General features: G+C 42.4%; 1 protein-coding gene across 1 annotated transcript; it reads left to right on the top strand.

Annotated features, from left to right (window-relative positions):
- Positions 1–474: 474 nt before the first annotated feature.
- Positions 475–22660, top strand: LOC127930345 (uncharacterized). The gene is made up of 2 exons (XM_052520020.1): positions 475–677; positions 21773–22660. The coding sequence occupies exons 1-2, from the start codon at positions 475–477 to the stop codon at positions 22533–22535; spliced, it is 966 nt and encodes a 321-aa protein (XP_052375980.1). The 3' UTR covers positions 22536–22660.
- Positions 22661–24698: the final 2038 nt, after the last annotated feature.

Here is a 24698-nt window from a genome sequence, read left to right as displayed (position 1 = left end):
GTCCACCGCACGGCAGCACAATGCTTGTGGATGGTCTCTGCCAGTTCTGAGTGTTTCTATGCTTCTTATCTAATAATGTTGTACATGGCATCAACCAGCATGTCAACATCTATATGGCTGAATTTCTTCTACTACACCCAGATCGTCCCTGCCCAGCGAGCTCTCTTCACCTGGGAGAAGAGGAACATCAAAAGCATCATCTACTGGGGCCTATTTGGCGACAGGATGTTCTTTATGTTTCAATTTGCTGTGAGGGCTACAGGAGTATTTTATTCCTCAGGAGAGGGGCCTTCTAATACCACAGGTTTCACATCAACGAATGGCACTGCTAATGTCTCTCCCAAAAAGGTGCTGCTTAATAACACAACCACATTAGCCAACGCCACTGATGCTGCCTCTATAACAGTCCTGCTTCACACACTGATAGCAAGTCAGTCGTTGAAAATTATCTATGTGCTTTTTGGCCTCTGTGTGATGGTGGGGTCAAGCTGTGCCACGGTGTGCTACCTGCACAGACACATGAAGAGCATGAAAGAGATCGGCAGCCCCTTCTCCTCTCCCCGACTGCACAGTCAGATGAGGGTCACCATCGCCGGTATCCTGCAGGGAATTCTCTTCTTCTTTACAGCAGTGTGGATTTTCATTCATTACTTAAGCAACTTTGACGATAAAACCTTGTACACTGTAAAATCTCTCTCTACATGTTCGGCACCACTTTAAACCTGGGCATCGGTCAGGCTGTTTTCAGGCAGAGGGCAGCTGATATTTGTCTCAAAGCCCAACAGGCTGTAAAATCATTGAAGCCATGAGGATGATACTAAGTTAACAAAATATGAAACATAGTCATTAAAATACATTAAAGGGTTAGTTCACCCAAAATACACAATTGCACAATGGTTTCTCTACCCTGTAAGCAGTCTATGGTTAAGGTAAGACAGTAATCCATTCTTGTATTTGTTTGTTTTTACCTGGTCATCAGTCCAACAACCAATACAAGTTATTCCTTCAGCGTTTATATTTTCGTGACCTTTGGCATGTCATGCTAAACTACATTTTATATTTTCGTGACCTTTGGCATGTCATGCTAAACTGGATTTCATATTTTCGTGACCTTTGGCATGTCATGCTAAACTGGATTTTATATTTTCGTGACCTTTGGCATGTCATGCTAAACTGGATTTTATATTTTCGTGACCTTTGGCATGTCATGCTAAACTGGATTTTATATTTTCGTGACCTTTGGCATGTCATGCTAAACTGGATTTTATATTTTCGTGACCTTTGGCATGTCATGCTAAACTGGATTTTATATTTTCGTGACCTTTGGCATGTCATGCTAAACTGGATTTCATATTTTCGTGACCTTTGGCATGTCATGCTAAACTGGATTTCATATTTTCGTGACCTTTGGCATGTCATGCTAAACTGGATTTCATATTTTCGTGACCTTTGGCATGTCATGCTAAACTGGACTTTGAGGCAAAGGGCCGGTTCCACCATCACAGGATTATTGTAACGCCATAACAGGTATATGAGTCAATTAAATTCCATTTTAAAACACTTGGATTTTGATTCAACCGGGCTCTATGAAACCAGCCCATGATGGAAATTTAAAGGCCTAGTGAAGTCAAAAACTAGATTTATCAGTGTTTTATAAATATTTCCACACTTTGAGGTTGGAATAATATTGTAAAAATAACGATAATGCCCTTTTAGCATAAAAACTGTTCGAAAATACCGCCTTAAATTTCAGACTTTTTTGGTGCGATGGAGTTTTGGCCTGCCTGGAGTTTTGGCCTGCCTGTATTAAGTAAATGACTTAATACTCCAATAAGAATAAGAGTTCTGTCACGACTCTGACCGAAGGTGGCTCCCCTTCCCGTTTGGGTGGCTCTCGGCGGTCGTCGTCGCCGGCCTACTAGCTGCCACTGATTCTTTCCTCCCCCTCCTTGTGTGTTTATTGAGTACACCTGTTATGAGTTTGTGGTAATTAGTTGGGATTTATTAGTCAGCCGGCCCGCCTGTTTCTTTGTGCGGGATTAATTATTGTAACATTTGTGTATGTTGGAGACGAACGTGTTTGTTTATGTTCGTGGATTTTGCTGGACTGTTTTTGTCCCCGCTTTTGGGGCATTTGTTTTGAGCACCCAGTGTTTTGTGGGGTGGCCGTTGTTCACCGTGTGTGCATTAAAAGAGCACTCTATTGAACTCTCTGTTTCCTGCGCCTGACTTCACACCCACGACACCCAGATCGTTACGAGTTCCATACCTCTCTGCCAATAACAGCTAGTTTTAAGATCCCCCTCTCCACTCAGACCACTCCCAGATAGTCCAAGTGAAAATGTCAGAGTGAAAACTCTTTACTAAGAATCTATTTTTGCTTCTTTTGTACCATTTTCATTGAAAACAATCATAGTAAGGTTCTTAATTATTACCCAGAAATGATTTGATATTGAAATAAAAAATGGCTGAATTGGAACTTTAATGAATAATATTTTTTATTTTATTTAACCTTTTATTTAGGCAGGGGAGTCCTGCATGACAGGACCAAGTAATTACACAGTGAAGGCAGGACCATAGGAAACACCAATGAAAAATCCCAAACTCATACTCTTAGATAAACTGCCTTCTCTTGCACTCAAGATGAGTCATAGGGTTTGAGTTTCTTTCTTCCATCTTGTGGTTTCTGTTTGTTCCCTTTGTTTACCATCTGTCTGAGATGCAAACAGGTTGTGGTACATTTGACCATGGCTACATGCCCATTTCTGTTTTCCATATTTAAAATTATTCAGTTAGACCTATGAGCACAGATATTTTACTTCAACAAAAATAAGTTAAATTCTATCTTTTAAATCTTCATCATATTGTTTTGAACTTTTTCTTGTGTGCAATTTTTTATAAATATGACTAGACAATGTATTTACTTGTGAAAATGTGTGACTTTGTGTGCAAATTAAATAAATATCTAGTATGTTGCCCGTATTTTGACTTTAGTCTGATGGAGACTTCCTTCTAAGCACATTTATACTTAAGAGGAGCAATTAGAATTGATTGTTTACATTTACATTTTAAGTCATTTAGCAGACACTCTTATCCAGAGTGACTTACAGTTAATGCATTCATCTTCAGACAGCTAGGTGGGACAACCACATATCACAGTTAGTGCATTCATCTTCAGATAGCTAGGTTGGACAACCACATATCACAGTCAGTACATTCATCTTCAGATAGCTAGGTGGGACAACCACATATCACAGTTAGTGCATTCATCTTCAGATAGCTAGGTGGGACAACCACATATCACAGTTAGTGCATTCATCTTCAGATAGCTAGGTGGGACAACCACATATCACAGTTAGTGCATTCATCTTCAGATAGCTAGGTGGGACAACCACATATCACAGTTAGTGCATTCATCTTCAGATAGCTCGGTGGGACAACCACATATCACAGTTAGTGCATTCATCTTAAGATAGCTAGGTGGGACAACCACATATCACAGTTAGTGCATTCATCTTCAGATAGCTAGGTGGGACAACCACAAATCACTGGCATAGTAAGTACACTTTTCCTCAATAAAGTAGCTATCAGCAAAGTCATAGCTAGAAGGATGGATGGGGAGGGGGAGGGGTATTTAAGATAGTCTTTGAAGAGGGTTTCATACACTTTTGGAAGATGGGCAGGGACTCTGCTGTCCTAGATTCAGGGGGAAGCTGGTTTCACCATTGGGGTGACAGGACAAAGAAGAGCCTGGACTGGGCTGAGTGGTGGCTCCCCTCCCATAGGAGTGGGAGGGCCAACAGACCAGCTGTGGCAGAACGGAGTGCTCGGGTTGGGGTGTTGGGTTTGAGCATAGCCTGAAGGTAGGGAAGAGCACTTCCTATTGCTGCTCCGTAAGCAAGCACTATGGTCTTGTAGGAGGACATACTTACTGTACATCACATAGCATAATTCAATTGGACGATGATACTCAAACATATTCAAATGTTCCAACAATCCCTGGGAGCCTTACACTTTAAACATAAGTTACAATGTTCTTGTTTGAATGACTGACACTTTTAAAGTGGAGAGTTAAGTGTTCATTCAAAACTTTTTCAGATGGGTCCATGTATACACTTTAAAGTGTTGAATTTAACACAGTGGGAGTTAAACGTCATTAAAGAGGATTGGTTGTGTATATCATGGTAACAGTGGGAGTTAAACATCACTAAAGAGGATTGGTTGTGTATATCATGGTAACAGTGGGAGTTAAACATCACTAAAGAGGTTTGGTTGTGTATATAATGGTAACAGTGGGAGTTAAACACCACTAAAGAGGATTGGTTGTGTATATCATGGTAACAGTGGGAGTTAAACAACACTAAAGAGGTTTGGTTGTGTATATCATGGTAACAGTGGGAGTTAAACATCACTAAAGAGGATTGGTTGTGTAGATCATGGTAACAGTGGGAGTTAAACGCTATTAAAGAGGATTGGTTGTGTATATCATGGTAACAGTGGGAGTTAAACATCACTAAAGAGGATTGGTTGTGTATATCATGGTAACAGTGGGAGTTAAACATCACTAAAGAGGATTGGTTGTGTATATCATGGTAACAGTGGCAGTTAAACATCACTAAAGAGGATTGGTTGTGTATATCATGGTAACAGTGGGAGTTAAACATCACTAAAGAGGATTGGTTGTGTATATCATGGTAACAGTGGGAGTTAAACATCACTAAAGAGGATTGGTTGTGTATATCATGGTAACAGTGGGAGTTAAACATCACTAAAGAGGATTGGTTGTGTATATCATGGTAACAGTGGCAGTTAAACATCACTAAAGAGGATTGGTTGTGTATATCATGGTAACAGTGGGAGTTAAACACCACTAAAGAGGATTGGTTGTGTATATCATGGTAACAGTGGGAGTTAAACATCACTAAAGAGGATTGGTTGTGTATATCATGGTAACAGTGGGAGTTAAACATCACTAAAGAGGATTGGTTGTGTATATCACGGTAACAGTGGCAGTTAAACATCACTAAAGAGGATTGGTTGTGTATATCATGGTAACAGTGGGAGTTAAACATCACTAAAGAGGATTGGTTGTGTATATCATGGTAACAGTGGGAGTGAAACATCACTAAAGAGGTTTGGTTGTGTATATCATGGTAACAGTGGGAGTTAAACATCACTAAAGAGGATTGGTTGTGTATATCATGGTAACAGTGGGAGTTAAACATCACTAAAGAGGATTGGTTGTGTATATCATGGTAATAGTGGGAGTTAAACATCACTAAAGAGGATTGGTTGTGTATATCATGGTAACAGTGGGAGTTAAACATCACTAAAGAGGATTGGTTGTGTATATCATGGTAACAGTGGGAGTTAAACATCACTAAAGAGGATTGGTTGTGTATATCATGGTAACAGTGGGAGTTAAACGTTATTAAAGAGGATTGGTTGTGTATATCATGGTAACAGTGGGAGTTAAACATCACTAAAGAGGATTGGTTGTGTATATCATGGTAACAGTGGGAGTGAAACATCACTAAAGAGGTTTGGTTGTGTATATCATGGTAACAGTGGGAGTTAAACATCACTAAAGAGGATTGGTTGTGTATATCATGGTAACAGTGGGAGTTAAACATCACTAAAGAGGATTGGTTGTGTATATCATGGTAACAGTGGCAGTTAAACATCACTAAAGAGGATTGGTTGTGTATATCATGGTAACAGTGGGAGTTAAACATCACTAAAGAGGATTGGTTGTGTATATCATGGTAACAGTGGGAGTTAAACACCACTAAAGAGGATTGGTTGTGTATATCATGGTAACAGTGGGAGTTAAACACCACTAAAGAGGATTGGTTGTGTATATCATGGTAACAGTGGGAGTTAAACACCACTAAAGAGGATTGGTTGTGTATATCATGGTAACAGTGGGAGTTAAACATCACTAAAGAGGTTTGGTTGTGTATATCATGGTAACAGTGGGAGTTAAACACCACTAAAGAGGATTGGTTGTGTATATCATGGTAACAGTGGGAGTTAAACATCACTAAAGAGGTTTGGTTGTGTATATCATGGTAACAGTGGGAGTTAAACACCACTAAAGAGGATTGGTTGTGTATATCATGGTAATAGTGGGAGTTAAACAACACTAAAGAGGATTGGTTGTGTATATCATGGTAACAGTGGGAGTTAAACACCACTAAAGAGGATTGGTTGTGTATATCATGGTAACAGTGGGAGTTAAACACCACTAAAGAGGATTGGTTGTGTATATCATGGTAACAGTGGGAGTTAAACAACACTAAAGAGGTTTGGTTGTGTATATCATGGTAACAGTGGGAGTTAAACACCACTAAAGAGGATTGGTTGTGTATATCATGGTAACAGTGGGAGTTAAACACCACTAAAGAGGATTGGTTGTGTATATCATGGTAATAGTGGGAGTTAAACATCACTAAAGAGGATTGACTGTCTGTATTTGTATTTATATTGGATCCCCATTAGCTGCTGCCAGCAAAACATTAAGACAGTAATATACATTATAATACAATTTCTAAACATTAAAATACATTTTACAACATATTTCACAATACATTAAGTGTGTGCCCTCAGGCCACTACTCTGGTACTACACACAATCTAGGTGTGTAGTACGTTATGCTTGTGTTTGTACCCGGGTGTGAGTCTTCACGGTCCTCGCTGTTCCATAAGGTGTATTTTTATCTGTTTTTTTAAATCTGATTTTACTGCTCACGTGAGTTACTTATTGTAGAATAGAGTTCCATGTAGCCATGGCTCTACGTAGTACTGTGCACCTCCCATAAACGGTTCTGGACTTGGGGACTGTGAAGAGACCTCTGGTGGCATGTCTTGTGGGGTATGCATAGTGTCCGAGTTGTCTGCTAGTAGTTTAAATAGACAGCTAGGTGCATTCAACATGTCAATACTTCTTACAACAACAAGTAGTGATGAAGTCAATCTCTCTTCTACTTTTAGCCCTGAGAGATTGACATACATATTATTAATGTTAGCTCTACATGTACATTTAAGGGCCAGCCGTGCTGCCCTGTTCTGGGCCAGTCTTTGTGGCAACTGACCAGACAACTGGGGAGTTGTCCAGGTGCGACAAAACTAGGGCCTGTAGGACCTGGCTTGTTGATATTGTTGTTAAGAAAGCAGATCAGCGCTTTATTAGACAGACCTCTGCCCATTTTAGCTATGCATCAGTACTGTATGTTTTGACCATAACAGTTTACAATCCAGGATTATTCCAAGCAGTTGAGTATCCTCAACTTGCTCAATTTCCACATTATTCATTACAATATTTAGTTGAAGTATAGGGTTTAGTGAATGATTTGTCCCAGATGCTTTTGGTAAGATGGCGCTGGAGAAGAAGGCCAAAGTTTTACGTTCCCCCAGCCGATAGTTTTTTTTGTTTGTTTATTTGCGTTATTTGTAACTTATTTGTTTACTTATTTTGTACATAATGTTGCCGCTACCATCTCTTATGACCGAAAATAACTTCTAGATATCAGGACTGCGATTACTCACCATGGACTAGCAGAATCCTTTTTTTTCTTTCACGACTCTGACGAGCCCGATGCGAAGGATATACTGCTTCCTCGGGAACAGGCCCTGATCCCTGTGATCTGGGTGAAGAGGAGGTGGAGATATAGGGGCCGAAGGTCGGGCTGCCTTCTGAGAATTTGTAGGTAAATGAATAAACACCCACTTCCCTCTATTCTGCTAGCAAACGTGCAATCCGTGGAGAATAAAATCGACTAATTACGCGGAAGATTAAACTACAAACGGGACATTAAAAACTGTAACATCTTATGCTTCATGGACTTGTGGCTGAACGATGACAATATCAACATACAACTGGCTGGTTAAACAATATACCGGCAGGATAGAACAGCGACGTCTGGTAAGACAAGGGGCGGCAGACGATGTATTTTGGTAAATATCATTCACTGTTTTCAACCTCTCCCTGTCTGAGTCTGTAATACCAAAATGTTTTAAGCAGACCACCGCCTGTGCCCAAGAACACCAAGGTAACCTGCCTAAATGACTACCGACCCGTAGCACTCACGTCTGTAGCCATGAAGTGCTTTGAAAGGCTGGTCATGGCTCATATCAACACCATTATCCCAGAAACCCTAGACCCACTTCAATTTTCATACCGCACCAACAGATCATAGACTGCTCTCACTTCTTCCACACGGAAAGCGGTACCGGAGCGCCAAGTCTAGGTCCAACAGACTTCTAAACATCTTCTACCCCCAAGCCATAAGACTCCTAAACATCTAATGAAATGGCTACCCAGACTATCTGCATTACCCCCCCGTCCCCTCTTCGACATCGCTGCTACTCTCCGTTGTTGTCATCTATATGTAATCACTTTAATAACTCTACCTACATGTACATTTTACCTCAACTAACCTGTGCCCCCGCACATTGACTCTGTACTGGTACCACCCTGTATATCCCTGTATATACATATTACCTCAACTAACCTGTGTCCCTGCACATTGACTCTGTACCGGTACCACCCTGTATATTCCTGTATATACATATTACCTCAACTAACCTGTGCTCCCGCACATTGACTCTGTACCGGTACCCCCCTGTATATCCCTGTATATACATAGTCTCGCTATTGTTATTTTACTGCTGCTCTTGTAACAGTATACTTTTAAACCGTCCCCTCGCCCATACCCGGGCGCGAACCAGGGACCTTCTGCACACAACGACAACAGTCACCCTCGAAGCATCGTTACCCATCGCTCCACAAAAGCCGCGGCCCTTGCAGAGCAAGGGGAATTACTACTTCAAGGTCTCAGAGCAAGTGACGTAACCGATTGAAACGCTATTTAGCGCACACCGCTAACTAAGCTAGCCGTTTCACATCCGTTACACTCTCTAATTACTTTTATTTCTTATTCTTATCCCTATTTTTTTAAACTGCATTGTTGGTCAGGGGCTCGAAGGTAAGCATTTCACTGTAAGGTGACTAATAAAAATTTGATTTAAATGATGTTTCTTTTTGCTTATTTGAGCTGTTCTTGCCATAATATGGACTTGGTCTTTTACCAAATAGGGCTATCTTCTGTATACCACCCCTACCTTGTGACAACTGATAGGCTCAAACACATTAAGAAGGAAATATATTCCACAAATTAACTTTTAAGATGGCACACCTGTTAATTGAAATAAATTCTAGTTGACTAGCTCATGAAGCTGGTTGAGAGAATGCCAAGAGTGTGCAAAGCTGTCATTGCAAAGGGTGGCTGCTATAAAATATATTTTGATTGGTTTAACACCTTTTTTTAGTTGCTATGTGATTCCATATGTGTTATTTCATAGTTTTGACGTCTTTACTATTACTATACAAGATAGAAAATAGTAAAAAGAAAGAAAAAGAAAAACCCTTGAAATGAGTAGGTGTACTAACACTTTGACTGGTATTGTACGTGTTTCATAAGGGCCACAAACATCTCTTTTTGAGGCATGTTTGATGTTTCCCTATTCCCTACATAGTGCACTGCTTTTTCTTCCTGAAGAGTCGAACATCATTTCATACTTTTATTGGTTTTTAGACAGGACAGTATGAAGTCAGGGGGACAGACTATGTTGGAGGAATGACAAGTCGGGAGCATAGCCAAAGCTCCAACCCCCAGACTCCGCCAATGTAGTGCACTACTTTTGACCGACCAGGTTGGGGTGCCATTTCAGATGTAGACTTTGTACAGACTTTATAGTCCCTGTATACTGTATGTAAGGGCCACAGCTATGTTTACAAACATGTTTATAGAATACACTTATGTGATATAGATGCATATGTTTTACACAGGAGAACATGAAATGAGTGCCTTTTTGGAAATGCACTTTCAAGGTGCCAGCAGACAGGTTCTACTCATGTACAATACCTATAAACGGTTTCATTCTGGTATCTAAAAAGTCAACTGTGATTTGTACTAAGAGTACAATGAGTGAAGGGGAGGAAGTTACGGAAGTTGTAGTTAGCAAATATTTGTCCATTGGTTTTATTAGTTGATAAATATGCAAATCCAGTGGAGGCTGCTGAGGGGAGGAAGGCTCATAATGTCTGGAACGGAGCGAATGGAATGGCATCAAACACATGGAAACTATGTGTTTGATGTATTTGGTACCATTCCACCTACTCCCTCTCCAGCCATTATCACAAGCCCTTCCTCCCCAGTTCAGGTGCCACCAACCTCCTGTGATGCACAAAATGTTTGATTCTCACGACGCCAGGACAGCGGAGTACCATTCCACCTACTCCTCTCCAGCCATTATCACAAGCCCTTCCTCCCCAGTTCAGGTGCCACCAACCTCCTGTGATGCACAAAATGTTTGATTGCTGATGGTCTTTTGTGCACTTTTCCAATGTGAATTTCTCTGTCACGTAGTGGTGGTAGTGGAGGGAAAGACTGATGTCTAAATACCTAGACTTTTGGTCTTAGACTCAGGGATGCAACTAGGTGAGATGTTGGGCTATAACTCTGGGGTCTGACATGTTTATCTCAACCAAACAGCAATCAAGAAAATAATCAAGATTTATCGTAGGTGATGTTTTCTAATGAGTTTGCACATTTCTGAAGCTACCTTGTTATTAATATCTACGGTGTCCCCAATGGAAAAGTAGGTTTTATAATTCACTTTGTCCGTTAGGGCCACCGTAGATTTCTATTTACATAGCTTTGCCTCAAGTGATATGTTTTGTCCTTTCATAACGGACTCATCTTCAATCATCTAGTCAGAAATGGCATGACAGTTTCCCCTTACAGAGTCACTGCCTTACAGAATATGCTCATTGTATTTTGTTGAACTTATAGTTGGACCAAATGTTGTTTCTGTGTTTCATTTCATTGCTGAAGAGTGTGACATGCAGTAATAATTATGTTGAAACAAAATAAATAGTTTGTTTCTCAGCATTTCTTTTTTTGTTGACATTTTATTGGTCTTTCTTGCCGCCACTGAAGACTGTTAAAAATGACAGTCATTTGATCAAAGAACAGCGTTCGGTTCAGGACTGTGGATGGAGCAAATTAACATTTAAAGTGACTGTCCCATATGAGAGTCATAATCAAATGTATCTGTTTGTGATGTGTAACACATAAGTGAAAAGAAGATAAAACAAGCATCATTATTTTACTGACCAGGTGCTCTCCATCAGCCCAAAGTCTAAATGCAGGCAACAAACTGTTCTATTTCTTTATTTAGCACACAGAGCAGTCACACATTTGGACAAATATAAATGATATTTATTAGATTATGATAGTTGAAGTCAAATCTAAAATCAAAGATTATTTGTTATATGCACAGGATACATGGTGGTACACAGTACAATGAAATGCTTACTTGCAGGTTGACCTCAACATTACAACAGAAATGAAACAATAAGTAGAATATAATGGAGAAGGAAGAAATGGAAAACACAAAAAGGAAATGAGAACTAAATCCATAAGCCTCATTATGAACAGGAGAAGGCAGTTGACCTCTGGTTGTACGTACATTAGATCAGTGTTATTCAAACTCGTTAAGTAGGAACCCCACAGAAATCTGTAAATGTTCAATTTTACATCAACCAATATTAAATTCATTCCATTTCATTTCTCATAAAAAATTAAGAACCAATCAATATTAGAACTGTTACGATTAACCCCCCCCCCCAAAAAAAAACAACCATGTAAATAACACAAAATACACTGTCAATTTAATCAACTAAATAAACTGACACATTCCTGTCAGGTCTGGCGATGTTGGGCCTCTGGTTTAGAAGCTGTGCTGCTACTGTACTAGAATTGGGATTGTTTGTTTAAATGTCCTGAGAACTACAACAAAAAGAGTAAATGGAATGGAAGTAATTTTCTGATTAAAGTCATTGTGGGAAATGAGTGTGTTGAAACTCTGCATTCAGCTATGACATGATAACTAAACATTCTCATTTGGCTAGCTACCGATTTCAAAAGTTAACTAACAAAAACATCGTGCAGTACTTTGAGTAGGCTATTTTGGGATTGGTTATGCAAGACTATTTTTCAAATGATTTTCATATTGTCCCATACAATAATCTAAATTCTTGTTTTTTATTTTATTTGTAGGTGGGGACCCCACTGTATTTCCCTCGCAACCCTGACTCCACTAGGCGTTGCAACCTTTATTTTGAATACCAACAAATTAGATGAAACATTAGCCCACATTAATCAATATCCAGTTCTAAAACGGCATTACAAAAATTCACATTCCTGCCAGAGAACCTGAGATGGTTAAACTGGTCCTTTATTTCACAATTGAGTTTAGCATGACATGTCAAATGTTAATAAAATGACAAACATACATTTTGTATTACTAAAGCACTTATATTTACTTACTGTCGCATCATCTCAGGTCACAGCTTCAGTGCCTGTTTGGCTTTGAGACAAATATCAGCTGCCCTCTGCCTGAAAACAGCCTGACCGATGCCCAGGTTTAAAGTGGTGCCGAACTTGTAGAGAGAGATTACTGTGTACAAGATATTATCGTCAAAGGATGTAGAGGAAAGAACCTTGCTTGAGTAATGAATGAAAATCCATAGTGCGGTAAAGAGGAAGAGAATTCCCTGCAGGATACCGGCGATGGTGACCCTCATCTGACTGTGCAGTCGGGGAGAGGAGAAGGGGCTGCCGATCTCTTTCATGCTCTTCATGTGTCTGTGCAGGTAGCACACCGTGGCACAGCTTGACCCCACCATCACACAGAGGCCAAAAAGCACATAGATAATTTTCAACGACTGACTTGCTATCAGTGTGTGAAGCAGGACTGTTATAGAGGCAGCATCAGTGGTGTTGGCTAATGTGGTTGTGTTATTAAGCAGCACCTTTTTGGGAGAGACATTAGCAGTGCCATTCGTTGATGTGAAACCTGTGCTATTAGTAGGTCCTTTTCCTGAGGAACAAAATTCTCCAGTAGCCCTCACAGCAAATTGAAACATAAAGAACATCCTGTCTCCAAATAGGCCCCAGTAGATGATTCTTTTGATGTTCCTCTTCACCCAGGTGAAGAGAGCTCGCTGGGCAGGGACGATCTGGGAGTAGTAGAAGAAATTCAGCCATACAGATGTTGACATGCTGGTTGCTGCCATATACACCATTATTAGATAAGCAGCAGAGTAAATCTCAGAACTGGCAGAGACCATCCACAAGCATTGTGCTGCAATGAGAGAGACCAGGTAGGAAGTGGTACAGAATACCATAGATCCCAGCAGTAACTTCATGGGCTGTTTGAGTCCCTCTCTGCCGTGCGGTGGACAGAGCATGCAGAAGATGAAAAATATGTTTGCAAAGATGTTGAGAAAGGTGAGCGGTCCGTTGACTATTGTGAATGACAAGTTGTCCATCATGATACGTGTAATTTTTGAAGTGGTTTTTGTTTTCAGGGATAGCCTATCTTCTCTTTCAGTGTCTGGTGTTCAAATACTGAGACACAGTGTCTGAGACACTGGGAAAACAAACTCAAATGTAGCGTAACCTATTTACATTGCAGATACATGTAAATGATTGAGGTGTAACGTCAACACAAAAAGTGACTATTGCATAAGCCACCTGCATCATTAGCATAATTTATGCTACCATTAGTGGTAGAGATGGATTCAACTTAACCTGGACTATAACAACAATTCATAAATGCTTTGTCACGTACACGTATTTTGTAGATGTTATTGGAAGCGCAGCAAAAATATTATGTTTCTAGCTCCAACCGTGCAGTAAACCTAACAATACACACAAATTCCCCAAAAATGTAAAGAAAGAAATGAAGGAATATCAGAACGAGTCAGTTATAAATATAAATATGAATATAAATATATTCAGATTGGACAAAACATTAAGAACACCTGCTGACCAGATGAATCCAGGTGAAAGCTATGATCCCTTATTGATGTCACTTGTTAAATCCACTTCAATCAGTATAGATGAAGGGGAGAAGACAGGTTAAAGAAGGATTTTTAAGCTTTGAGAGAATTGAGACATAGATTGTGTATGTGTGCCATTCAGAGTGTGAATGGGCAAGACTAAATATTTAAGTGCCTTTGACAGGGTATGGTAGTAGGTGCCAGACACACCGTTTTTTGTCAAGAACTGCAATGCTGGTGGGTTTTTCACGCAACAGTTTCCAGTGTGAATCAAGAATTATACAACGGATGGGTCTAATCCTGGATGCTGATTGGTTAAAACCTCATTACCACTGTTGTCTATTCCACAAGTTACCACCGGCTAAATCTATGACACCTATTTACTCTGTTCCATCTGACTGTGCAATCCACTGTCTCATCAGCCCAGCCAAGCAATTTATCTACTTGATTTCCACTATGAAAAGCATCTAGACATTATTTCACATTTCTTTAAGACTAACATTTAGTTTTCAACAGTGGAGATTTGTATAAACCTTGTCTGTCTCTCTGACATTTGCAACATTGTTTCAATATTAAAAGTTGATCTCCAGTTGTCACATAGACTTCGTCTTGAGCCTAACAACACCTAACAAAGCAGCTGTGTGTCAGGCATATATATGTGTATAGGTGGCAGGGAAGTCAGGCGCAGGAGAGTCAAACGGAGTGTAAAATGGAGTCTTTTAATAATGTCCTAGTAACATGCTCCATAACACTAAACAGGAAAAGAACATAAACAAATATGGGTACGAAGACCCGTCAGGCACCTATACAACAAAAACACTACACTGACAATAAACAATCTCTGACAAAGACATGAGCGGAAACAGAGGGTTAAATACACAACAGGTAATGAATGGGATTGAAAACAGGTGTGTGGGAAGACAAGACAAAACCAATGGAAAATGAAAAATTGATCAATGATGGCTAGAAGACCGGTGATGTCGAACGCCGAGCACCGCCCAAACAAGGAGAGGCAACGACAGTACCCCCCCCTGACGCGCGGCTCCAGCTGCGCGTCGACACCGGCCTCGGGGACGACCCGGAGGGCGAGGTGCAGGGCGATCCGGATGGAGACGGTGGAATTCTGATAACATGGAAGGATCTAACACGTCCTCCACCGGAACCCAGCATCTCTCCTCCGGCCCGTACCCCTCCCAGTCCACGAGGTACTGAAGGTCCCTCGCCTGACGTCTCGAATCCAAAATGGATCGAACAGAGTACGCCGGAACCCCCTCGATGTCTAGAGGAGGCGGAGGAACATCACACACTTCAGCCTCCTGGAGCGGGCCAGTCACCATCGGCCTGAGGAGAGACACATGGAACGAGGGGTTAATACGGTAATTAGTGGGCAGTTGTAACCTATAACATACCTCGTTCACTCTCCTCAGGACTTTAAACGGCCCCACAAACCGCGGACCCAGCTTCCGGCAGAGCAGGCGGAGGGGCAGGTTTCGGGTTGAGAGCCAGACCCTGTCCCCTGGTGCGAACACTGGGGCCTCACTGCGGCGACGGTCTGCGCCAATTTTCTGGCGCATTATGGCACGCTGAAGGTGGACGTGGGCTGCCTCCCAGGTTTCCTCAGCGTGCCGAAACCAATTGTCCACCGCAGGGGCCTCGGTCTGACTCTGATGCCAAGAAGCCAGAACCGGCTGATACCCTAATACACATTGAAAAGGAGTAAGGTTAGTGGAAGAGTGACGTAGTGAGTTAGGAGCCATCTCTGCCCAGGGCACGAACTTCGCCCACTCCCCCGGCCGATCCTGGCAATAAGACCGCAGAAACCTACCCACATCCTGGTTAACTCTCTCCACCTGCCCATTACACTTGGGGGAAAACCTGAGGTAAGACTAACCGAGATCCCCAGACGCTCCATGAACGCCTTCCAGACCCTTGATGTGAACTGGGGACCGCGATCAGACACTATATCCTCAGGCACCCCATAGTGCCGGAAAACGTGTGTAAATAGGGCCTCTGCAGTTGGTAAGGCCGTAGGGAGACCGGGCAAAGGGAGGAGACGACTGGACTTTCAAAACCGATCCACAACGACCAGGATCGTGGTGTAACCCTGTGAATGTGGAAGATCAGTCAAAAAATCCACCGACAGGTGCGACCACGGCCGTTGAGGAACGGGTAGAAGTTGTAGCTTAACTCTGGGCAGGTGTCTAGGAGCCTTGCACTGGGCGCACACCGAGCAGGAAGAAACATAAATCCTCACGTCCTTAGCTAAAGTGGGCCACCAGTACCTCCCTTCAAGACAGCGCATCGTCCGACCTATCCCAGGATGACCAGAGGAGGGTGACGTGTGAGCCCAATAGATCAATCGGTCGCGGACAGCAGACGGAACGTACAGACGACCAGCTGGACACTCAGGGGGAGAGGGCTCTGCACGTGACGCCCGCTCAATGTCCGCGTCCAGCTCCCACACTACAGGCGCCACCAGACACGAAGCTGGGAGTATGGGAGTGGGATCCATGGATCGCTCCTCTGTGTCATACAGCCAAGACAATGCGTCTGCCTTAACATTCTGGGAGCCTGGTCTGTAAGAAAGAGTAAACACAAAACGAGTGAAAAACATGGCCCACCTTGCCTGGCGAGGATTCAATCTCTTCGCCTGCCGGATGTACTCCAGATTGCGGTGGTCAGTCCAGATGAGAAAAGGATGTTTAGCCCCCTCAAGCCAATGCCTCCACACCTTCAAGGCTTCTACGACAGCTAACAGCTCTCGGTTCCCCACATCATAGTTTCGCTCCGCAGGGCTGAGCTTCTTCGAAAAGAAAGCACAGGGGTGAAGCTTCAGTGGCGTACCCGAACGCTGAGAGAGCACTGCTCCTATCCCAGCTTCGGATGCGTCCACCTCCACTATGAATGGCAAAGAGGGATCCGGATGAGCCAGCACAGGCACCGAGGTAAACAGAGTCTTCAGGTGCTCAAAAGCCCTGTTCGCCTCAGCCGACCACTGCAAGCGCACCGGGCCCCCCTTTAGCAGTGAGGTAATGGGAGCTGCCACCTGACCAAAACCCCAGATAAACCTCCGGTAGTGGTCGATCAGGGCCCTGTCGCTCCATCCAGCGCCAGTAGCCAAGGTCCTAAACTCCAAAGCAAACTCCTGTGCACTCCTCGTCTCCTGCCTCAGATGATAGAGGAGCTCCCCCGCTGCTTTACCTTCAGGTGGATGATCGAATACTATCCGGAATTGGCGGGTGAACTCCTCAAAATGGTCCAACGCCGCATCCTCCCTTCTACACACAGCGCTGGCCCACTGTTTCTCAGTCTCTCGGTCCCAACTTTGATGCACCTGTACTGTTTCCGCCCTATAGATGGTAGTGGGGTGAACAGGCCATGGCACGGGTGGATGAGGTCCTTGACACTGGGTGCTGTAGATGTCCTGGAGTGCAGACAGTGTGCCCCTGGTGTGTTGGGCTGATCGCACAGCCCTCTGGAGAGCCCTGCGGTTGCAGATGGTGTAATTACCACACCAGGCGGTGATACTGCCCAACAGGATGCTCTCAATGGTGCATTTGTAGATGTTTGTATGGTGCATTCGTAGAGGTTTGTCTTAGGGGCCAAGCCCCTAAGGCAGCACACTGTCTGTGTGGATGGATCATTTCAGGTTGTCAGTGATATACATGCCAAGGAACTTGTAGCTTTTCACCCTCTCCACTGCGCCCCCGTCAATGTGGATGGGGGTGTGCTATCTCTGCTGTTACTGCTTTTTTGTTGACGTTGAGGGAGAGGTTATTTTCCTGGCACCACTCCACTAGGGCCCTCACCTCCTCCATGTGGGCTCTCGTTGTTCTTGGTAATCAGGCCTACCACTAATGTGTCATCTGCAAACTTCATGATTGAGTTGGAGATGTGCATGGCCACAAAGTCATGGGTGAACAGGGAGTACAGGAGGGGGCTGAGCACACATCCTTGCGGTGTTGTTGCCTACCTTCACCACCTGGAGTCGGCCCGGAAGGAGGTACAGGATCCAGTTGCACAGGGCAGGGATCAAACCCAGGGCCCCAAGCTTAGTGATGAGCTTGGAGGGCACTATGGGGTTGAAGGCTGAGCTGTAGTCGAGGAGCAGCGTTCTTACATAGGTATTCCTCTTGTCCAGATGTGATAGGGCAGTGTACAGTGCGAAGGCGATTGGGTCATCTGTGGATCTGTTTTCGGGCTGTATGCAAATTGTTGTGGGTCTAGGGTGTCGGGTAAGGTGGAGGTGATCCTTAACTAGCCTCTCAAAGCACTTCATGATGACAGAAGTAATTTAGTTCTGTTACCTTTGCTTTCTTGGGTACAGAATCAATGGTGGACATCTTGAAGCAAGTGGGATAGGGAGAGATTGAGTATGTCATTAAACACTCTAGCCAGCTGGTCTGCGCATGCTCTGAGCTGTCAGCCGTGCGAGGGTTAACACGCTTGAATGTCTTACTCACGTCGGCCACGGAGAACGAGAGCTCACAATCATCGTGAGTGGCGGTGGCCTGCATTGGCGGCATTGTGTTTTCCTTGAAGCTAGCGAAGAAGGTGTTTAGCTTGTCCGGGAGCAAGGCATCGGTGGCATGGCCAGCTTTCCCTTTATAATCCAAGATTGTCGCTGCCACATATGCCTCATGTCTGAGCTGTTGAATTGCGACTCCACTTTGTCCCTGTTCTGTCGTTTTGCTTGTTTGATTGCCTTACGGAGGGCATATATATATATATATAGCTGTTCTGTTTGTACACGTCCATGTTCCCAGTGACCTTGTCATGGTTAAATATCTTTCAGTTAGGATGTTAGGATGTTAGGATAGGATGTTGTTCCCACAAGGCTAAGTTCATCGTTAGCACCACAGGATTCTATTGTTCTAAAATGAACTTAGTCTGAAGATGCTTTTGGTGAAACCGAAAGTGGTTCCCATTCACCGCCCTGGGGCATTGGAATTTTCGAATAGTGCCCCCTACTGGCCCTCCAACACCACTTCCAAAAGTATTTTACCTGGGGTAAATTCATTACGGAAAGAGTTTATCGCTTAAGATCCAAATGGAAGCAAACCAAGCAAAACAAAAGTTTCTACTGGACAAATTCAGGTAGGTCTCGCTTGGTTTCATTATGTTTGCTTCTGTTTAAGAAGCCTTTTTACTACAGAATGAATACACCCCTGGATTGACCTGGACCAACCCTGTTTAGCTTCAGAGGCACGCCAGCAATTGGAAGCTGGTTGGTATTTCCATCTGTTTTTGATATGCAAACAGGTTATGGAACATTTGAACCCGTTTTCATACTGGCATACAGACTATTTCCGTTTTAGAAGATAGATGCCTCCGTAAAAGCAATCAACCTGAAGAGCCTTTCAGAAATGTTGATGTAGTCCCTCTGCCACCAACCACAGCATATTAGCTCATTTTACACATGCAGTAATGTTATGCAATGTTCGGTAACACTTTGATGCATATAATGCCTTATAAGTGTATACAGCTATAGTGCCTTGTAATACTCACTATACAAGATAATTGCTTATATAGCATCCTTGAGACATTGTAAAACATATAATGCATTACAGCCCTACTAATCAGAAAATGGTCTGTCACAGGTGGCATAATGTTTAAAAAGCACTATGCCATGACGACATTATAAAGTGTTTTATAGCATAGTTTCATCATTAATTATGAAGCTCTATGAAACACTAAATGTGTTTTCTTTACTTTAAATAAAGGGATTCAGTTAATTATAAAACACTATAATAGGTATTCATGGGTTGCTTGGTTGCATCGTTGACATTGTTATGAACTTTCTACAGAGGCTGCAGCCATATTTGTGTCCAACTGATGACTGATGCCATCTGGTTACCAAAATCTAAATTGTGTCTAAACTCCTATCTGATTATATGGCCTTTCTCTGCATTTTTTGTTCGTATTATCTTTTACCAGATCTAATGTGTTATCTTCTCCTACATTAATTTCATATTTCCACAAATGTCAAAGTGTTTCCTTTCAAATGGTATCAAGAATATGCATATCCTTGCTTCAGGTTGTTGGGAGCTCCAGTAGCTAGAAGACCGGCTACAGACTTGTGGAAGGGAATGTTATGGATGCATGAGACCCCCTAGCTTGCTAAACAGGCACTTTCCATGTACTTGACACTGTGAAATAAAATGTTACCAGGGTAGCTACGTGTGTGTTCTTGTTCATTGATATATCCATTGTTGAAATTATTGCATTTTACTCCAGTGCTGCCAACATTTGAAGAAAGCTTGGAGTGAGATTTGCTATGTGAATTTCATTGCCACCTGGCACATCCCCTATACAAGGGGTCTGGGTGTCCTCCCCCATGAATCTTTTACTGTTTTAAAGCTAATTTCCTGCAATTCTACGTATTTTGACATGAACCACAGGTCAGGCATATTCAGGATGCTTTGAATATTAAATTAACACTCAAAATGTGCTAACATTGTTACTTTAAGATTTTTGGAGGATGAAATTTGAAGAATGGAAATATTTTTGTTTACACGTTTTCTTTTAGGTGGTTTGACACTTTATTCAGACAGTAATGAAATGGGGAGACAGGCAAATGGGAGAAAGGTTAGAATCAGGGCTTGAACTCTGGTCTCTGAAAGATCATGCGACATGTGCCAGGGAGTGTTTGAACTACATCAAGGCTCTGCATAGGAAATACTAAACTCAGCAAAAAGAGAAACGTCCTCTCACTGTCAACTGCGTTTATTTTCAGCGAACTTAACATGTGTAAATATTTGTATGACCATAACAAGATTCAACAACTGAGACGTAAACTGAACAAGTTCCACAGACATGTGAACAAGTTCCACAGAAATGTAATAATGTGTCCCTGAACAAAGGTGGGGTCAAAATCAAAAGTAACAGTCAGTATCTGGTGTGGCCACAGGTCCCAATGCGATTGAGATCCGGGCTCTTTGCTGGCCATGGCAGAACACTGACATTCCTGTCTTGCAGGATATCACACACAGAAGGAGCAGTATGGCTGGTGGCATTGTCATGCTGGAGGGTCATGTCAGGATGAGCCTGCAGGAAGGGTACCACATGAGGGAGGAGGATGTCATCCCTGTAACGCACAGTGTTGAGATTGCCTGCAATGACAACAAGCTCAGTCTGATGATACTGTGACACCGCCCCAGACCATGATGGACCCTCCACCTCCAAATCGATCCCGCTCCAGAGAACAGGCCTCGGTGTAACGCTCATTCCTTCGACGATAAACGTGAATCCGACCATCATCCCTGGTGAGACAAAACAAGAGCCTCTTAAAGAAGAAGTTACAGGTCTGTGAGAGCCTTGTTTGTAGGTGACTGAATACTTATTTTCCACCATAATTTGCAAATAAATTCATAAAAAATCCTACAATGTGATTTTCTGGATTTTTTTTCTCATTTTGTCTGTCATAGTTGAAGTGTACCTGTGATGAAAATTACAGGCCTCTCTCATCTTTTTAAGTGGGAGAACTTGCACAATTGGTGTCTGACTAAATACTTTTTTGCCCCACTGTACATACTGGTATGTACAATGTAAATTGGTTGTGCGATGTTTGAGATTTGTTTTCCTGGTGTCTCCGACTACTGGCTGGGTCTGGGTGTCCAGCATTTAAACACCAGACTCTGAGAGGGAAGATAGGCTATCCTTACACGTAAACAACGGACCACTCACCAAACTAAACATCTTTGCAAACACATTTTTTGCTTTCTGCATGCTCTGTCCACCGCACGGCAGAGAGGGACTCAAAACAGCCCATGAAGTTACTGCTGGGATCTATGGTATTCTGTACCACTGTCTACCTGGTCTCTCTCATTGCAGCACAATGCTTGTGGATGGTCTCTGCCAGTTCTGAGTGTTTCTATGCTGCTTATCTAACAATGGTGTACATGGCATCAACCAGCATGTCAACATCTGTATGGCTGAATTTCTTCTACTACACCCAGATCGTCCCTGCCCAGCGAGCTCTCTTCACCTGGGAGAAGAGGAACATCAAAAGCATCATCTACTGGGGCCTATTTGGCGACAGGGTGTTCTTTATTTTTCAATTTGCTGTGAGGGCTACTGGAGAATTTTATTCCTCAGGAAAAGGACCTACTAATAGCACAGGTTTCACATCAACGAATGGCACTGCTAATGTCTCTCCCAAAAAGGTGCTGCTTAATAACACAACCACATTAGCCAACGCCACTGATGCTGCCTCTATAACAGTCCTGCTTCACACACTGATAGCAAGTCAGTCGTTGAAAATTATCTATGTGCTTTTTGGCCTCTGTGTGATGGTGGGGTCAAGCTGTGCCACGGTGTGCTACCTGCACAGACACATGAAGAGCATGAAAGAGATCGGCAGCCCCTTCTCCTCTCCCCGACTGCACAGTCAGATGAGGGTCACCATCGCCGGTATCCTGCAGGGAATTCTCTTCTTCTTTACCGCACTGTGGATTTTCATTCATTACTTAAGCAACTTTGACGATAAAACCTTGTACACAGTAATCTCTCTCTACATGTTCGGCACCTCTTTAAACCTGGGCATCGGTCAGGCTGTTTTCAGGCAGAGGGCAGCTGATATTTGTCTCAAAGCCCAACAGGCTGTAAACTCATTGAAGCCATGAGGATGATACTAAGTTAACAAAATATGAAACATAGTCAATAAAATACATTAAAGGGATAGTTCACCCAAAATGCACAATTGCACAATGGTTTCTCTACCCTGTAAGCAGTCTATGGTTAAGGTAAGACAGTAATTCATTCTGTAACTTATTTACCTTGTATTTGTTTGTTTTTTAACTTATTTACCTTGTATTTGTTTGTTTTTACCTGGCCATCAGTCACACAACCAATACAAGTTATTCCTTTAGCGTTTATATTTTCATGACCTTTGGCATGTCATGCTAAACTGGATTTTATATTTTCATGACCTTTGGCATGTCATGCTAAACTGGATTTTATATTTTCATGACCTTTGGCATGTCATGCTAAACTGGATTTTATATTTTCATGACCTTTGGCATGTCATGCTAAACTGGATTTTATATTTTCGTGACCTTTGGCATGTCATGCTAAACTGGATTTTATATTTTCGTGACCTTTGGCATGTCATACTAAACTGGACTCTGAGGAAAAGGGCCAGTTCCACCATCACAGGATTATTGTAACACCATAACAGGTATATGAGTCAATTAAATTCCAACCGGGCTCTATGAAACCAGCCCATGATGTATAATTTAAAGGCCTAGTGAAGTCAAAAACTAGATTTATCAGTGTTTTATAAATATTTCCACACTTTGAGTTTGGAATAATATTGTAAAAATAATGATAAGGCCATTTTAGCATAAAAACTGTTTGAAAATACTTTTTTGGTGCGATGGAGTTGGAGTTTTGGCCTGCCTGGAGTTTTGAGTTTTGGCCTGCCTGGAGTTTTGGCCTGCCTGGAGTTTTGCCTGGAGTTTTGGCCTGCCTGGAGTTTTGGCCTGCCTGGAGTTTTGGCCTGCCTGTATTAAGTAAATGACTGAATACACCAAAAGAATAAGAGTTCCATGCCTCTCTGCCATTAACAGCTAGTTTTAAGATCCCCCTCTCCACTCAGACCACTCACAGATAGTAAAGAGTAATTTTTACTAGGACTAAGAATCTATTTTTGTTTCTTTGTACCATTTTCTTTGAAAACAATCATAGTAAGGTTCTTAATTATTACCCAGAAATGATTTGATATTGAAATAAAAAATGGCTGAATTGGACCTTTAATTAATAATATTTTTATTTTATTTAACCTTTTATTTAGGCAGGGAGTCCTGCATGACAGGACCAAGTAATTACACAGTGAAGGCAGGACCATAGGAAACACCAATGAAAAATCCCAAACTCATACTCTTAGATAAACTGCCTTCTCTTGCACTCAAGATGAGTCATAGGGTTTGAGTTTCTTTCTTCCATCTTGTGGTTTCTGTTTGTTCCCTTTGTTTACCATCTGTCTGAGATGCAAACAGGTTGTGGTACATTTGACCATGTCTACATGCCCATTTCTGTTTTCCATATTTAAAATGATTCAGTTAGACCTATGAGCACAGATATTTTACTTCAACAAATGTAAATTCTATCTTTTAAACATTCATCATATTGTTTTGCACTTTTTCTTGTGTGCAATTTTTTATAAATGTGACTAGACAATGTATTTACTTAAATAAATAGCTAGTATGTTGCCTGTATATTGACTTTAGTCTGATGGAGACTTCCTTATAAGCACATTTATACTTAAGAGGAGCAATATGAATTTTTTACATTTGGATTTAAGTCATTTAGCAGCCAGGTGTAATGCCAGAAGCCGGCTGAATCTTTCACAGCTGCGGCCCAACAATGGTACCAGGCCTGAAATAATTGGCTGCTTTTGGAATCTTTCAGAGCTGGAATCAGTTCTTTAAAATCAATTTTCAGCAGTTCCGAGCTGGCCCTCCTAATGTCGTTTGACCCTACATTGACTACGACAGCATCAGCCCCCGGCATTTGTCGTAGAACGGTTGGAAGCAGCCTTGTAATGTCCTGTACTCATGCCACAGGATAGCACAGGGTTTTTACCCTGGGAACCGATATGTTTTTCACTATAGAGCTGCTGATGACGACAGCTGGTGCAAAGGCTGAGGACGTGCGGTTGCTCTTTCGCCTCGAGTGGCCTCGCAGACCTGCCGAGGATCGATGAGTGGTGAGGCCCGAATGACCCGAGCCAGCTGTAGAATCCACCATGGTTGATGGAGAGGCGGCAGTCTCAGACACCCTCACAG

Source organism: Oncorhynchus keta, chromosome 5 (assembly GCF_023373465.1).
Source record: "Oncorhynchus keta strain PuntledgeMale-10-30-2019 chromosome 5, Oket_V2, whole genome shotgun sequence".
In the NCBI taxonomy this organism is placed as follows: Eukaryota; Metazoa; Chordata; class Actinopteri; order Salmoniformes; family Salmonidae; genus Oncorhynchus; species Oncorhynchus keta.
This window is presented reverse-complemented; position numbering and strand designations above follow the sequence as displayed.

Coding starts and splice junctions, on each gene's coding strand:
- LOC127930345 (XM_052520020.1), top strand. CDS start 475: ATGGTGGGGTCAAGCTGTGCCACGGTGTGCTACCTGCACAGACACATG. Junction 678..21,772: donor AACTTTGACGATAAAACCTT/GTACACTGTAAA, acceptor GGTCTCTGCCAG/TTCTGAGTGTTTCTATGCTG.